The 18,153-nt window shown below is 49.5% G+C and overlaps 1 protein-coding gene across 4 annotated transcripts in view; it reads right to left on the bottom strand.

Annotated features, from left to right (window-relative positions):
- SNUPN (snurportin 1) overlaps window positions 1-18,153 on the bottom strand; it is a 274,119-nt gene that overhangs the window by 130,291 nt on the left and 125,675 nt on the right. For all 4 annotated transcript variants that reach the window (XM_078685088.1, XM_078685085.1, XM_078685086.1 and 1 more), the window contains exon 7: window positions 6,354-6,431. In XM_078685088.1, coding sequence (XP_078541214.1) covers window positions 6,354-6,431 — 78 coding nt within the window. The remainder of the gene's footprint in view (window positions 1-6,353; window positions 6,432-18,153) is intronic.

Below are 18,153 nucleotides of genomic sequence, written 5' to 3'. Positions count from 1 at the left end.
GTTTTAAGGGCATTGAGTTTGAGATGATTAGCGGCCAGCCAGGATTGGGTGCTTCTGATCGTTGAGTTCAAGAGCGTGATGTCTTCGGGCGATTGTAGTTTGAGATAAAGTTGGGTGTCATCAGCATACATGTGGAAGTGTACATTGGATTCTTGTAGTAAGGTGGTGAGAGGTTCCATAACTAGGTTGAACAAAGTTGGGGATAGGGAGGATCCTTGTGGTACGCCTAGCGATACAGGTCTTGGCGCGGACATCAAGTTGTTGCTCTTGAATTTCTGCGACCTGTTATGCAGAAAGGACGTGAACCATTTGAGCACAGTTCCAGATAGGCCCATTCTTGTGTTTAATAGTTCAAGTAAATTCTCATGTTTGACGGTGTCAAATGCGGAGGAGAGATCAAGGAGGATGAGGAGGCAGGTATCGTTATGATCTAGGATTTGAAGGGCGTCGTCAATTATGTGAGTCATAGCAGTTTCAGTACTGTGATTTGCTCGGAAGCCTGATTGATGAGAGTTGAGGAGATCAAACTGAGTAATGTGTTTAGTCAATTGTATTTGTGCGCATTTTTCCACCAGTTTGGCAAGAGTCGGAATGTTGGTAATGGGACGGTAGTTGTTTAGGTCAGAGGGGTCGGCTGTAGGTTTCTTTAGCAAAGGTGTGACTTGTCCAACTTTGAGGGAGTCGGGAATGGTCCCTTGTTGAAGTGAGCTGTTAATGATTTTAGTCCAGAGTGGAAGGAGCGACGGGGTAAGGACTTTGACAGCGTTAGCAGGAAGGGGGTCCGTGAGGTGATTGGATGGTTTCAGAGTGCTGAGCAGTCTGCGAATTTCTTCTTCCGTGTAGGTGACAAAGGTTGACCAAGTGGCATTGTTTTTTGGTTTAGTGGGTGCTATGCAGTGGGGTTTGGGATAGAGGCTTGCGTCCATGAGGAGATCATTCTTTATGTTGTCAGTTTTTTGGTTAAAGAAGGAGGCGAAGTCTTCGCAGGAGGGAGCTTCGCACATAGTGTTGAGACGTTGGGGTTGTTCTTTGGATTGTGTTCGGATAAGCTCAAACAGCTTTCTCGGACGATTTTTGGCTTGGTCGAGCTGACGGCTGAAGAAGTCTGATTTTGAGCGTTTTATTTTTCTGAAGTAGGCATTTTTTTTTTTCTTCAGGGTTTTTAGGTTCAGTGCAGAGGGAGCTGATCTCCAGGTGCGCTCTGCCATTCGCATGGCGCGTCTATCGTCATTGAGACTCCCGTCGTACCAGGGATTGGAAATTTTTGCGGAGGCTTTTTTTAGCTGCAAGGGTGCGACTTCATTAATTATTGAGGTCATAGTGTTAAGATAGTGATCAGTCAAGGATTGGACGTCCTTAACGCCAGTAGGAGGAAGTAGTAAGTTGCAGCTGTTGGGGGGCAGAGAGTTTGAGTTTCGTTTTTTCATGTCTCTTTTCCAGACTTTGGGCCTGACGGATTGAACAGGGTTAAATTTAACTTTTTCATTGATGAAGAATGTGATAATATGATGGTCTGACCAGTCACAGGGTTGGATAGATTCGAGTTGGATAGAGGCCTCTTTGGAGATGATAAGGTCGAGGGTAGAGCCTTTCTCGTGTGTTGGACTGTTGCAAATTTGAGTGAGGTCAAGGGCGTTAAGGAAATTCTTCAGACCTTTTACCACCGCATCATTATGAGCGTTCCAGTGGAGGTTGAAGTCACCAAGGTATATTTGTGTGAGTTGTCGCCCGGAGTTGGTTGAGATCATGATTTGTTGGGAGAAGGTAAGGTTGTCGCCGGGTGGGTGGTAAACGCCGTGAAGAGTGCAGATCGGTTTGCCCTCACTGATAATATCGAGGCAGATGTATTCACAGGAGGTTGGGGAGGGTAGGGAAGGGGAAGTTACTTTCAAGACAGAGAGGTTGCTCCTGTATATACATGCGATTCCCCCACCTTTTTTTATTGCCAGACCTGTCAAGTCTGGTGATGCGGTAGTTGGGGGGAACCAGAATGTCCATTATAGGTGTAGAAGATTCTGTTAGCCATGTTTCAGTCATGATGATTAAGTCAAGATCCAATTTTAGGATGAGATCGGCGATAGCGGAGGAGTGTCTAGCGGCTGATCTGCAGTTGAGGAGGGTGCATTTGAGACGGGGTGTGTCGAAGGTGGAAGGGTGTTCTAGAGCGAGGGGGACTTTACTCAGGTTACTATGGATAGCGATTCTCTTGTTCAGTGTGGGGGTCTAAGGGGATTGGAGTGAATCGTAGGGATGGCAGTGAGAGTGTCGGGTGTGTTGCTATGGGGAGCTGAGTCGTAGGAGCGGAGGAGGGTGATTGTGTCGAGGTCCGAGAGAGGGTTGCAGCAGCGATGGGGGCGGTTTTCGCGGTTGTGAACAGGGATTGAGGTCCAGTGCGGTGGAAGTCGAGTGCAAGAGTTCGCCGCCCGGGTGGAGGACCAGTTGGGAGGGGAGGTGATGGTGGAGGCGCGTGAGGGGTGTCTGGGGTGTGTGCTGAGTAATTGTTTGATGATGTGAATGTCTTGTTTGATCTGGTGGAGGGTGTTGGGTGAGGGGTGACTGGGGTGTGATAGACAGAGTAGTTGTTGTTTGATGATATGCATGTCTTCTTTGAGCTGGAGGAGGGAGGCCGTAATGTAGTCCAGTGTGGGAAATGTGTTGGAGGTGGGGATGGGAGGGTCGGGCGTGGATGACATAGGGGAGAGGTTGGTGGTGTGGATGAGGGTATTGGTGGTAGGCGGTGAGTGCAGGGTGGAGGATGGGCGTTTATTAGTGGTGAAGGGGGTGGATGTTGGGTAGTGGGGGGTGAGACTGGGGGGGGAAGTGGGATTGTAGATGGTTCTTTTTTGAGGGGGTGTAGTTGAGTTGATGGAGGTGGTGTGTTCTGTGTGATTAGTTAATGGGTGGAAGTGGGGGCTGAGAATGGGGGGGGATAAAGGGTGGGGTTTGCCTTTGTGTGTGTCGGTCTGAAGCTGATCCAGGTTAGGCGGGTTGCGGGTGGGAGCTGTGGTATCAGGGGTGATAGGAATGGGGATGAGGGCTGGTGTGTAGGGGGAAGGGGTGAGGTGGTTGGTGTATGAGGGAGAGAGATCTATGTCTGTGCTTGAGGGGTGTGGGGTAGCTACGGTAGGTGGGTGAATGACTAAGGTGCCGGGAGTGAAGGAGAGGTGCATGTCGTTTTGGGTGGGAGCTGTGGTATCAGGGGTGAGAGGAAAGGGGATGAGGGCTGGTGTGTGGGGGGGGAAGGGGTGAGGTGGTTGGCGTAAGAGGGGGAGTGATCTATGTCTGTGCTTGAGGGGAGTGGGGTAGCTACAGTAGGTGGGTGAATGACTAGGGTGTCGGGAGTAAAGGAGAGGTGCATATCTTTTTGGGGCTGGGCTAGGTTGGAGTGAATGTAGTTTGAGGCTGTGGTGTCAGGGGTGACAGGAATGGGTGTGGTATGAGAGGAGGACAAGGTGAGGTTGGTGGGGGGGGAGGGGGTGCCGCTGGAATGTGTGGGTGAGGGATCTATGTCTGTAAATGAAGAGTGCGAGGTAGCTACATTAGGTGGGTGAATGTCTAAGGTGCCGGGGGTGGAGGAAAGGTGCGTGTCGTTTTGGGGTTGAGCTAGGTTAGAAGGGTTGTGATTGGGGGCTGTGAATTCAAGGGTGATAGGCCTGAGGGTGCTATGAGTGGGGGTCCGATGATTGGCGAGGTGTTGTTTGAACGTGGGGAACAGGTTGTCAAGTAGTTCCAGGTTCTTGTCTGTGGATTGAATTAGGATAATCCCGTTATTGTATATAGTGATGGTGGTTCTGCCCGGGAAGAGTTGGGATGGTGTGATGGAGAGTTTTAGGCCATGCGCGAAATTCCTGGAGGTGGAGATGGTGAGTAAGGTGAGGAACGCTTTTCTCCATTGGGCTCTGCGTGTGGTGTGGAAGATGATATCAATGTTCAGTGAACCATTGACTGGTGAGAAGTAGGTGTCTGTAAAGGGAGTTTCATGGTGGGACCCCAGGAAGTTGTGTTTAAAGCGCTTAGCGGCTTTTTTAGTGAGTGAGGGTGGGTAGTTGATTCTATATGTGTGCTTGCCGACGGGTTCCATGATGGGAGGACAGTCTAGGTAGGTGTAGTAGGGAGGGTGCACTGTCAAAAACAGTTGCGTGGGCCAAAAGTGACACTACTGAGTGCACAATAATGCTATACGCAGAGTACAGATGCAGACAATAATAGTGAGATAATGGGAAGTGACACTAGTGAGCTGCCAAGGTATTTGAGGTAGTAATCGGTGCGTGCCAGACTAACACTTGAGATGGGTGCGAGTTGCACAGTGTGTAGGGTGCACAATAACGATATAAGGGAGCAGAATACTGATGAGGACTGTAAGTTACATGGAGCAGGGGTGACACCAATGGAGCAGCTAACAAATATGAGGTAGTAATCAGTGTATACGGGGGGGAACAATGTAATGAGTGCAGGTTACATCAGTGACAAGTCTATGTGAGATATTCGTCAGTACATTTTAGGAATAGGAGTGAATTCGATGTAGGTTATAAACATGTGCAGAACAAGTAGAAATATAATACTGAGAAAATACTGGAATAAAATAACTGTGCAGACCATAAAAATATCTAAATCGAAGGTGACAATAGTGAGTAGTCAAAAATATGTAAGGTACAGGAGTCCGTGACAGAATACAGTTGCACACACAAATTATATGAAACAACAAGTGGCATTAGTGAGCAGCAAAAGACAAATATATGAGGTAGCAAACGGTGCATTACCGGTGACGATAAAGTGGGACGTGCAAGATACAATTAGGAATATAAAATATAATACCACTGTAAAAGGCAATAATATATGGGTAGCAATAGGTGCAGAAAAAGTGAAATGTGCTGGTTACAATTGGGAAAATATTAATAAATATCACTGTAAAAAAGGCAGACTATCTAAATCCGACGTGAAAACGCCTAGCTGTGTAAATTGCTGAGTAATTGCTGAACAGATTTCTTCATTGATGATGTCCCCTTCCAGCAAGTCTCAGTCGATGGTGGACAAGGTAGGCAGAGGTATATCCACCAGTAATTGATGTAAGTCTTCTTCTATAGTAGTGACTGTCGGGGTATATATCTGCTCATAATGATCGGCAAAGGATTCTGCAATCTCTTGCGGGTCTTACAGAATATGAGTGCTGTTTATGCATAACCGGGGGATCCACCACTCGGCCTGCTCCTTTTTTTTCAGCCAGGCAAGCAACGTACCCACCCTATCCCCAAGTTTGTATATTTTAAGTTAGGTAGCCATATGTTTGGCCCTGGCCAATTCTTCTACCGCAGCTTTAGATTCTTTTAACGACTGCCTAAAAGAAATAGCAGGATGGATGAACTAAAACTGCTTAAAATTGAATGCCAATGAGATGGAGGTCTTTTTTTTTTTAACCAAACATCCCCCTAGCCCTTTCCAGCCTATGGTGGCCCGGGGAGCTTGACTCCCCTCCCGTCCCTAAGGACTCGATTAAAAATCTTGGAGTCAGATGGGATAAGGATTTAGCCCTATCGGCTCAAGCCCGGCAAGTCTCGTCAGCCTGTTTCGGAAAGATGGGCTTCCTGCCGGAGGACCGCGGTTCATGCCCAGGTGACTTCTCACCTTGACTATGCCAATGGCCTTCACCTGGGAATGCCAGGTTTTTTGATCACAAGGTTGCAAACGGTGCAGAATGCGAAGGCACGGCTAATGCGCAGGGTCCCGCTGCACCAGGACATTTCCCCTCACCATAAACAACTACATTTGCTCCCGGTAGCCAGTAAGATCGAATTCAAGGCCCTCACTTTCGCTTTCTGTGCCATTCAAGGTAAGGGCCCGGCTATCTGAGGAAGCGGCTCAGCCTGTACCGCCAGGAGCGGACATTTAGATCCAACTATCAGCGTTACCTTGCTGTCCCCCATTTTTCTAAAGCAAGGCAAGGGGGAGGTGTTTCTCGGTTTGGACCACCAAGCTGTGGAATGCCCTGCCTCTCTACTTACGCATGCTGAACTCTGAGTAGGATTTCAGAAAGGAGCCGAAAACCTGGCTCTTTAAGCAAGGAAAATAGCTGTTCAGGCATCACACTTACTAGTCTGCTGAGTTAGCGCCGGGACACCTCGCCTGAGGTAGTTGTGCACTTTATAAATGGTTTTTGATTGATTTGATAGATTATGTAGCATTATGATGTATACAGCAGTTACTTATCAATGATGTATAGAGAACTGGAATAATTATGTTGAAGCATTCAATCCATTCTGCTGATTTCCTCACTATTTGAAAATGTATTAAGATATTCTACAAAACGTCATTTTTTCTACTCATTATGCAAGCTTCTAGCAACTGAAGAGTCTTACCGGGTTAAGTCGGGTTATCACATCCAGGCCTTCTTCTTCTTGCACTTTGGACTCAATCCAGAAGAAGCGAAAATCCGTCTGTTAAGTGGAGAGAAGTCTCTCTAATTAGTCTCAAAAAAAGAAAATAAACAAGCAAACTCACAGAAGACATAACAGATTGTGTCACACTTACAATAAGAAAGTAAACTACATTTACTGCTACCAACCAGTGTATTCTTTACACCAGTTCCACCTACCAATGACTCAAGACAATCAGATCCCCCCCTCCCCACCCTCACGGATGGGTGGATCAAGAACACTTGCACCATCGACTTCTAACCAAGAGAGAGCTTGAGAGCCTATTATCGACCCACTGAGTGCATAAAACCACCAGCAACATCAAGCATCTAGGGTCTTGCAATCAGTCACAGTAGGCATAGAACACACCCAACCTAACTATAGTGCTCTCAGGCCCATAGACACCACCCTCAAAGAAATTCCTGTTTAGTAAGCTGCACAAACGGTTAGAAAACTTAAGACAGGCTCTAAGCAGAAATGTCAACAAGCTGTAAGAACCTTTAGCCACAGGTAGGCAGTAAAGTTAGTTAGTTCTAATGATTGCAAACAGACTTCCCATGATTTGAATAGGTATACATTAGGAGTATGAACATGGCCAAACCAATTCAACTGCAAAGGTGTTTTGCGGGTGGGCATCCCAAGGTGTGGGCTGTGATTAGGCATCTGTGATAGAACTGAGCCCATCTTGTTCATGAAGTTGTGTTCCGACCAAGCACAGTCACTCCAGGTTAGTGCTATTGTTACTGTCAGAACTGCTGGCGTTGTAAGCACTTCTGGATAGCCTAACTTTGCTACTGACATTCGAGAAGGACCTGGCATCAGTTCGCCAATATTCTCAGCAGCTTTCACTGGTACTACCTCACATATATTTTAGATAGAGACTTCAAACTGCAGATTCCTCACCTTTTAACTATCCCCTCAGGTGTCAGACTGGGTACGGAAAATCCTCAGCAGTACCATTGCACACCACTAAGTAGCACCTCCGGCTCTGCGTCAACATCATTCTGCACCTGATGAAATGTGTGATGGCCTATATAGGCACCACCCATGGGCACGGACATCAGTTCCTTTCTTTTTGCGTCAACGAACACAGATCCTGAGCAACCCCATGTCTCTTTGAGACTGTCTTTTAACTTTTTTTCAAACCAATTCTACAGTGTGCAAGGGACTATATAACCTCCCAAATCTACAGGATTCAAACTGTGTGGGAAAAGTTACAAACAAATGTTTGTGATTGACCCACACGTATGACTGTGGGAAGACCACGACTCCAAGACCTGCAGTGACTGTGCATTGGTGCACTCAAAGGCTACCTGGGATTAGGACGTAAAGAAGGTCCTGGTAAAGGACCGCAATACTCCATGTCATTACCAATCAAGGTCCAGAGCGTGCTCTAGAGACTGGTGCTGAGATAAATCATCACGGAGGTCCAAATCCTCGGGTAAGACAAAATACCTCCCCTTCCCTCCCCCTTCAAAAACCCCCCCACAAGATTACCAAGCAGGACTCTGCCTTGTCATGCTACTCTTGATTTTCTGAGAAGACACAAGGGTGCCAATGTGCCTCCAGTTCTCGTTCCCGAAGTTGTTCCACTTCTGAGCGGATTCTGACATGTCCAAGGGCACCCTGAATTTCAGGGGGGCATCTACGACACTGCAGCAAATTGAAGTGTTCCGTAAAGCCACGCTGCAGCTTTTTTGCAAGTTGCTGGCTCCCGCAGACATGTCTGCAGCACCTCTAGGAGCTGTGGGCCCCCACAGGACTTTGGCTGGTGGGTTTGTCTTCAGCACCAGCTAGGCCCTCTGTATTCATTCCAGGCTGACCTCAAAACCCATTCCCTCTCCAACACCACAAGCCACGCCAGAACATACCCCATCAACGACACAAAACTATAGCAACGCATGGCGCTGTCCACAGCAGAGACGGTGGCGCCCCACCTCAACTGAGTCCATTAGCTGCTTTGACTACACCACAGCCACTTAGCCACCCTTCTGTCTCAGGCAATAGGCCCTTGCCTCCTGGAAAGGCTCATGTACTACACAAATTATTTGGTAGGTAGTTGGACAATGGCGTTTATAATGCTGTGATTCTTGATATGAGAGCTGCCAGGACGCCAGTGGGCTAGATACCTCCCAACAGTGAACTGGTGTCATCCCTGGGGCACGGCAATGGAGGAGAGCCCATCCTTCACCATGGTTGTGAGGAGGGCGGTATAGGTTCTGGATTTTCATCTTCCTACCCAGGATGTCAAGACCAATGTTTTCACTGAGGTGCTCAGAACTGGCCAAACCAATTCTGACCCCCTTTTGCCTTTTAATGAGCTACTTACGGACATGCTTTTGATGACGTGGACCAAGCCCTGTCCAGGCCCCTCTGTTAATTGGCAGGTTGCTATGAACCATCTAACAGTCTTGGTGAACTAGACTTTCTTATCCAACACCCTACTCTCAAGAGCCTTGTGGTACAAGCTCTGGTCAGTAAGATTCAGCCAAATTCGTTCTCGACTAATATCCCTGACAAGGAAACCAAATGAATAAAGACCTTTGGGAAATGGGTCTTCTCGTCTGAGTGTAGCACTCTTCTCTGTCAAGGCCAAACAGCATTGTAGGCTGCTGTTCTCAAGCCTTGTGGGACTCCATGGCTCAAGTGCTTCCCATAGTTCCAGAGGCCTGTGCTATCCTATTTCAGGAAATTCAGAAAGGTTGGGATGCGGCCAAACCCACTTTCTACTTCGGACTGGACACTACAGATTTGCTCTTAGAGCTATTGTGTGTACCTGTTCTACAGGCCCACCGGCACTACCTACGATTCACGTTGGACCAGGAGCATTTTCACATCACTGTGCTCGCCTTTGGCCTCACTAGTGCTCCTAGGGTGTCCACAAAAATGATGGCTGTGGTTGCAGCACATCTTCGCAGGTCAGAAGTTCCAGTCTTCCCGTAACTAGACAACTTACTGTTGAATGCAGGCTCGCCCCAGGCAGCCGTCATCCACCTCCAGACTACGTCGTACCTCTTAACATCACTGGGGTTCACTATCGATATGCCGAAGTCACACTGGAGTCCTTCGCAGACGCTTACCTTTATCCTAGCCATTCTGGACATTAAAGGAAGAGGAAACACATTGCCTGCCATAACAGCACACAATTAGCCCACAAGCATTTTGGTATATGCAATGAATGTGAGAACACTCACTTCAGTTGAAAGTATTTAGTATTCACCATTTTTTATGCAGTCAGTGCTGTGTCTCTTTAGACAAGTGTTCAGGCCTGTTGTGCTTCTTCAGTAGAGAGTAACAAGTGAAATGTGTGGGTGCTGGCAATGCTGTTCAGTCTTTACAGGTTTAGTATAGTTTAGTAAAATGTGTTTCCAAGATGGCCACCGGGTAGGAGCTCCTGGTTAGAGCTCCGAGTGCTGGGGGTTCCAATTCTGGATTAAATCCCTGTTAGCACCTGAGCATCTTTGAGGATTCTTACTATAACAAGTAACTGGATGCAAGATATTATATGTACCTGTTTTGAAGACGGCTGCTGCCCAGGCGCTGGTCATCGTGCGTGCTGCCTGGAGATCGGCTGCTGCTGTTGGGCGGACGGCTGCTGTGCCTGCGCTGGACTTCGGAGGCGCTGGAGGCCGGGATCGTCGGGAGACTGAAGGAGGGCCCCTGTGTCTGCACCGGACCTGTGCTGGTTTTCACTGGGGACCCGTGCACCGCTGGACATCGTGGGAGCTACCGGTGATCGACTGCTGGACGGAGGGCTGCTGCTCGGGCGCTACACACTGGCCTTGGACATCTATGCAGCCGGAGTCTGGGATCGCCTGGAGGTCGGAGAGCACCCGGGGCCACACCGGTCCTGGGTGGCCCTGTTGGGAGTTCCGCACCGCCACAGCCAAACAGTGAGTGTCTGGCTACCCACGGGAGGGCTCCTGACGGTCTGAGGGCCTGCCCTTTACCACCGGAGCGATCCTGAGGGGCGCGAGCCGCGGGAGGGCTCCCGGGACTGCTCCGGACTGGGGAGTTTCGCGCTGCTGGTCCCGACTGGTATCGCGGGCGCTGTGCGGCCCATGGGAGGGCCCCTGGCTGTGTGCTTTCCTGCCCACCGACATCAAAGCGCTCCTGCGGTGGCGGATCTGACCGGGAGCTGCACGCCTGCATACGCACATCGCCTGTGGCGGAGCGGGTGGCGCCGTCGGGCGCGGTTGGAGGGCACCGGGAGCGCAGGCGATTGGATCCACCGGAGCCGGCTCCTTTTCACCGCGGCCGCCCCCTCCCAGGCAACGAGGTAGCTGGCTCCGCGGAGCTTGTCTGGAGCGCACCCCCGGTCACCTCCCTCCCATCTACATCGACTGCAGGCGCGAGCCTGTTGAAGGGACGTCCTCTGACCCCTCTCCCTCGACAGCTGCAGCACAACTCACGGAGGCATCGGCCATTCCTGGCGCCCCCACCCCTGCCGCCGCCGGGACGTGGCGAAGACGGAGCCGCAGTGGTTTGCAAGGGTGCCTCGAGCGGCGCCACAGCCCTAAAGGTGTGTGTTCATAACCTCATAACCTCTTAACTCCTTCACCATATTACATATGTATGACGGTTTTCCCCTACCGGTTTCCCCCTTCGCTACTGGGATGACTCAAATCAAAATTTCCCCTAACAAAGGGTTTATTATCGACGTGGCAGAGTCTCTCTTTTGACCAAAATGGCGGGGGCTATAAACTAGAGTAATAAATCGCCCCTCTGCCCACAGTCGACCATGAGGCTGCATACCAACACGGTCAGGGGTCACCTGCACTGAGATAAGGCTCCCTCCTCCTCTCTCATCTTCACCAAGCAGCAACATGGATGCAGCAACATAGAAGATGGACCAACCGGACCTGCCCATTAACAGAAAGGGAAACTGGGCTCGCTAACCCAACAACAGCAACAGACAAAGGACTTACACTCCTGCCTCTCTATGCTCTTTTTGGCGGCCATCTTAGATCAGACCAGTACACCACTGCGGTGGCCATCTTAGACTAGTCAGTTCTCCTCATTAACTCACATCTATAGCTATACTATTTGTCTCCCCTATAATCTCTCCATGCTTCCCGCCCTATAACCGCGTCCAAACCTATAGCTACCTTTTATTTCTCCCCTCTATTCTCTCCATGCCCCCGCCCTATAACCGCGTCCACCCACCCACACACTCCACCCCCCCACCCTCCCTTTCCACCTTTTCTACCTACACCTCTTCCATCATGGAACGCATGGGCAATCATACATACAAGATTAACTATCCATCCGAGCTTACCAAAAAAAAGGCCAAAATCTTCAAACACAACTTCCTGAAGGCCCACCCCGAAACACCATTTGTGGACACCTACTTCTCGCTAAATAATGGGGCCACGAGCACTGATATCATCTTCTACACCCTACGCAGAGCACAGTGGAGGAAAGTGCTCCTCGCCACCCTCACCATCTCCACTTCTAGAAAAACCGCTCATGGCTTAACACTCTCCACTACACCATCCCAACTTTTCCCGGGCAGAGCGACCATCTCCATCTATAACAACGGGATTATCCTATTCCAATCCACAGATAGAAACCTTGACTTACTCGACAATCTGTTCCCCACCTTCCTAAATCATATCTCCAACGGGCGGTCCGCCACGCCTAACACCATGGGTTACACAACACCCCCTAACTCCAAGCGTCAGTACTCCTTGCCTAAACCATCACAGCAAAGGAGCATTCCACACCTCTCCCCTCTGACCAGTGCGGTAATCAGTCACCCACCCGACCACACCTCCCAAATGGCCCCTGGCACTGGCGTAGACCACCCCCCCTCGCACATTCCCCATACCCCCACCCTCCTCACCCCCCACCTCACGACTCCTGTGAACGTCGCAGATCCCACTGCAATCAATCTCCCATCCGATCTCACCTCCCCACACCCCTCAGGCACTGGCGAATATCACCCCACTGCACACATCCCCTATACCCCCACCTGCCTTAGCCCCCATCCCACACGAGTTTCGCAGAACCCACCTCCACCGCACTGAGCATATTTCCCACGCACCGCGACACGACCAACTCTCACCCTTTCTCCCCCCCACTCCCAACCACCCCACCCTACCGGCCAGATTCACGGAACACACCACCTCCCTCAACACAACCCCTTATCCTCTATCCCCCCCACCCCTAGCCCCCACCATCCTACCGTCATTCCTTCCTTCTCCAGCCTACATTCATCCCTCATCTCACCTGCCCCTCCCTCCCCCAGCGCCACCACATCCGCTACCAACCTCCCCCTGTCATCATCCACGCCACCCAAGCCCCTTACTCACAAACTCTCTCATCCATCGATTGCTACCCCACCTACTACGGCCGCAGAGCCCTTTACCCCACCTACTACGACCACAGAGCCATGTACCATCGCGTGCACAGCCCGCCCCATTCGATCCAGTGCACACCCCATTGCCCCACTCAATCACTCACACACTGTTCTCACTCCCAATACCATCCCCAATCCAACTCTGGACATGATCATATCCACCCTCTAACAGGTCAAAGAAGATCTTCAATCCATCAAAGAACTTCTTTTCACACACCCCAGACACCCCCTACCCTCCAATTCTGCGCCCAACAAGTATACCACTCGCCCCTCAAACATCCTCACTCATCGATCCCCGCGCTGGCCCTCTATCCCCGACCGCAAGGCCACCGGCCGCCCCCGTCGCACCCTACACCCCCTCTCTGACCGAGACTTGCACACTCTACTCCGCTCATATGGCCCAGGCCCCACAAAACTCCCACCCACCACACACCTTCCCATACCCACGATTCTCACAAATCCCCTCAGGCCCCCCACGCGGAGCAATAGAAGCGCCGTCCCCTGTAATCTCAGAAAAGTCCCCCTCTCCCTCGAACACTCTCCCACTCTCCTCACCCCTAGACTAAAGTGTATCCTGCTCAACTGCAGATCGGCCCCGAGACACTCCTCCGGCATCGCAGATCTCATCTTATCAATGGACCTCGATCTAGCCATTCTGACTGAAACGTGGCTAACTGAAGCCTCCACACCTATAATGGACATATTAGTCCCCCCCAACTATCACATTATTAGACTCGACAGAAATAGCAAGACGGGCGGGGGAATCGCATGCATCTACAGGAACAACCTCGCTATCACTGTAGGTCCCTCCCCCTCCCTCTCCTCCTGCGAACTCATCTGCCTCGATATTACTAGCGAGGGCAAACATGTGTGCTCCCTTCATGTTATCTACCACCCTCCCAGAGACAACCTCACCTTCTCCCAACAACTCATGGACACGATATCCACCAACGCTGGTCGACAGATCAATCAAATCTACTTGGGAGACTTCAACCTCCACTGGAACGACCAGAAAGACGCGGTGGTGAATAGCCTTAAGACGTTCCTTAACGCGCTTGACCTCACCCAAATCTGCAACCGTCCAACACTTGAAAAAGGCTCTATCCTTGACCTTATCGCCAAAGAAGACGCTACCCAGCTGGAGGCAATCGAACCCTGTGACTGGTCAGACCACCACATCATCACCTTCTTCATCAACGAAAAGGTCAAACTTAACCAGGCTCAACCTGCCAAATCCAAGAGCTGGAAGAGGGATTTGAGGAATCTTAACCCAATTTCCTTGCCTGCCCACACAGGCAGTCTCCTTCTTCCCCCGACGGGCGTCTCTGATGTGCACTCACTGACCGACTTCTACCTAGACAATATGTCTGCAATAATCAATGAAGCCGCACCCCTGCAAATGAAGAGAGTCGCCACCAAGAACTCGAACCCATGGTATGATGGTAGACTCAATGAAGACAGAGGTGCTATGCGCATGGCAGAGCGCATGTGGAGAGCTGACCCCTCAGCACTGCACCTTCGAGCGCTTAAGAGTAAAAGAAACGCTTACTTCAGAAAAATAAAACGCTCGAAATCAGTCTTCTTTAGCCAACAGCTGGATCAAGCAAAAAACCGACCAAGAAAACTGTTCGAGTTAGTAAAAACCCAAACCAAGACGCAACCTCTGCAACCTAACAGCTCAACAAAGGCCATTCCAAGTTGCGAAGACTTTTCTGCTTTCTTCAAGCAAAAGACAGACAATATAAGAAGTGATCTCCTCAAGGATGTAAGCCGATACTCCTGCTCCATATGCATAACAAACACTCAACCAAAAAACAACGCCTCATGGTCGTCCTTCGACACCTATACTAAAGAATCAATTCACAAGCTGCTCGGCACCTTGAAACCCGCCAATCACCTCACAGACCCCCTACCTGCCAACGCTGTTAAAGCCCTCACCCCCCTGGTCCTCCCACTTTGGACCAAAATCATCAACTGTTCCTTGCAACAAGGACTCATCCCAGACTCCCTCAAGATAGGGCAAGTCACGCCTATACTCAAGAAACCCACAGCTGACCCGGCCGACCTAAACAATTACCGACCCATCACCAATATCCCCACTCTGGCCAAATTGCTAGAAAAATGTGTACAACTCCAACTGACAAAACACATTGAGCAGTTTGACCTCCTCAACCCTCACCAATCTGGATTCAGAGCAAAACATAGCACGGAATCGGCTATGACTCACATAATTGATGACGCCCTCCAAATCCTTGATCACAATGAGTCCTGCCTCCTCATCCTCCTCGACCTCTCCTCAGCATTTGATACGGTCAAACACGAGAATCTACTGGAGCTGTTAAACACCAGAATGGGCATATCCGGGACTGTTCTCAAATGGTTCACCTCCTTTCTGCACAACAGGTCTCAAAAGTTCAAGATCAACAACGCATTGTCCTCGCCTGTACCCGTAACACTAGGAGTCCCGCAAGGCTCCTCCCTATCCCCCACATTGTTCAACCTCGTCATGGAACCACTCACCACCTTGCTTCAAGCATCAAATGTACACTTCCATATGTACGCTGATGACACTCAGCTCTACCTCAAGCTTCAATCCCCTGAAGACATCAAACTTTTGAATGCCACATGGCTGGCCGACAATCACCTTAAACTAAATGCTCTGAAAACTGAGTTCCTTCTGATCTCACCCCCTGCGAAAAAGGCCATCACCCAAACCTGGCTCAATCATCTAACCGCTCTAAATGTCCAGCCCACCATCGTGGACTCGGCGAAATCCCTTGGCATCACACTTGACTCCAATCTCGACATGCAGCAGCATATCAGCAAAGCAGCTAAGGGAGCCAACTTCCAAATCAACACGTTGAGAAAACTCAAACCCTTCCTACCACCCAAAGACTTCCGAATTGTTGTACAAGCCCTAGTCATTCCTCGCATAGACTACGGAATTGTGGCTCTCAGCGGGCTCCCCCTAACAACAACGGCGCCCCTACGAGCCTCCTTGAACGCGGCCGCGAGACTCATCACTGGTTCAAGAAAACACTCGCATATATCCCCCGACTTAAAAGCCCTGAACTGGCTGCCTTTTGAAGCCAGAGTTCAGCTGAAAATTGCCTGTATGACGCATTCGGCCTTACACCCCAAGTCACCCAACTACCTCACTCACAAGCTGACTATATCAGGAGGCTCCAGATCCAACAGAAGCACAAAGAATCTCCTCCTGAAACCTCGTCGATTCCGGAAGGAAAAAACATACAAACGCTCCTTCTCAGGGATGGCTCCTAGGATCTGGAATGCACTCCCGCCAGAAACTAGGCTTATCCCCTCCTCTGTACTCTTCAAGAAAGAGGTAAAAGCCATCCTTATGGCTAAGTTCACCTGACCTCTATTGCTACTGGAACAATGACAGTACATGGCTCCTATATTATCGGCTACCTGAATGCTTAACTATGTTAGACTCTTTTATGGCTGCTACTGGACCAAATTCACTGCACGGATGCTATATTATTGGTTTCCTGATTGTTTATTAAGGCTGTACACTATGACTTGAGTGCTTTACTAACTTGCATTCCACTCACTACTGCCTACTATGCTTTCAATAGTGTGTTTACTCACCCTCTGGGGTGCTATAATCTTATTCGAGTCGACATTACACGGCTCCTATATTATTGCTTATTGATTGTTATTATTGTGCATACGCTTGTGCGATTTCAACCCTAATTAGCAAATCACTCCCTATCGAATTCTATACTGTTTTCAACAGGTTGTCTATCCTACCTACTGTATCTGTAAAGCGCTCTGATATCTGCAAAGATCTTGTTCGCGCTATATAAAACTTTAAAAATAAATAAATAAATAAATAAATAGTACCACCCAGAGCACAGGTGCATCCCAGATCTCATCAGCCCAATTGCTCAGCAAGGAGCCTATCACAAACGGGCGAAGGAGCACACTGCCTGGCGTACCAGCACACAATGAGCCCAGATGCATTGTGGTAAATGCAGTACATGATAACACTCACTTCAATTAAAAGTCTTTAGTATTCGCAATTTTCACCATCAGAAGAACAAGTTACATACCTTCTGTATTTCTCTTTCTGGTAGAGACTCTATTCTGAAGCCTGGAGTAAAGGTATGTGTAGGAAACTGCCCCTATTAGACATGGTCACTCCCACTTCTTGCCAGGTATCTGATGCAATTTTGACAGAAGTACACAGGGTACCTGCTATCCAGGTCCTCAGTGCCGGATCTCTTTCCCATAACTGTACAATTGCCCTCCCCTCCCCACTGGCAATACCTTTAACACCGCTTTTAAGTTCCTAGTAAATAGTACCCCTGGTACTTAGGGCAAGGAGATAAAAAGGGTAACTTAGGGCTACAGCATGCATTGTGCCACCCTAAGGGACCCCTGAGAACCATCATGCAAATTACCATTGCAGACTCCGTGACATGGTGCAGAGACAAGTGAAGACACAGCATTGCACTCCTCCTGTGTGCTATGTCAACAAACACTGCATGTAATATAAGTAAGTAACCACTACAACAGGCTTTACAGCCCTAAGGCAGGGTGCATTATATTACATGTGGGGACATATCTGCATTTGCAGATATGCCCCTGTGATGCTCATGTTGTTTCTTGGAAATTGACTCCAGTGATGGATTTATTAATACATGCACCCAAGGGCACCCTAGAGGTGCCCCCTGAAAACCTACTAACTACTAATGTACTGGCAGACTGGTATAGACCAGCCTGCCACCACAGACTGATTTCCGATCCCCTGCAGGTTAGAGTCCACACTCTCTGAGTGCAGAAACAATGTCTGCTCCGGCTGCAGGTGTTGTTACCGCCTCCAAGCAGGATCGCTGAGTAATCAGCATATCAGAGCATAAGGTTTCAAGCGACTCTGCAGTCTTTGATATGTGACCCAAGACTTAACCAGATAGGGGAAATGCCACCCCTTGCCCTAGATCCATTTGGCATGAGGACAGGCGGGAAAATAAGCTAGTCAGGAGGCATGTACCATCCCCCACAGACTTGTTCCACCCCTAAGGTGGGCTACCTGACACAAAACCTAGAATTCCACCATCTTGGTTTCGGCGGAATTAGGCTCACTGGGACAGGGTATGCCCACTTTCCACAGGAAGTGGTAATATAGAGGGTAAGTAGCCCATTGGCTACTACCAGTCACTCTCCCTTAATCCTCTTAAATTGAGTATTTAGGAGGCACCCCAGATGCTAGATTCAATTCAACGGATGCAAAAGAGGAGGATAAAGAAGAGTTACGAGACAACGAGAACTGAATATTGCTGTGGACTTTTGGCACCAAACCCTGCCTGTCTGCACCAGTCTTCACAATCGTGACCAAGTAACTCGTTCTGCAGCTGG

Source organism: Lissotriton helveticus, chromosome 3_2 (assembly GCF_964261635.1).
Source record: "Lissotriton helveticus chromosome 3_2, aLisHel1.1, whole genome shotgun sequence".
Lineage (NCBI taxonomy): Eukaryota > Metazoa > Chordata > Amphibia > Caudata > Salamandridae > Lissotriton > Lissotriton helveticus.
The sequence above is the reverse complement of the archived record's forward strand: the minus strand, read 5'-3'. Positions and strand labels throughout refer to the sequence as shown.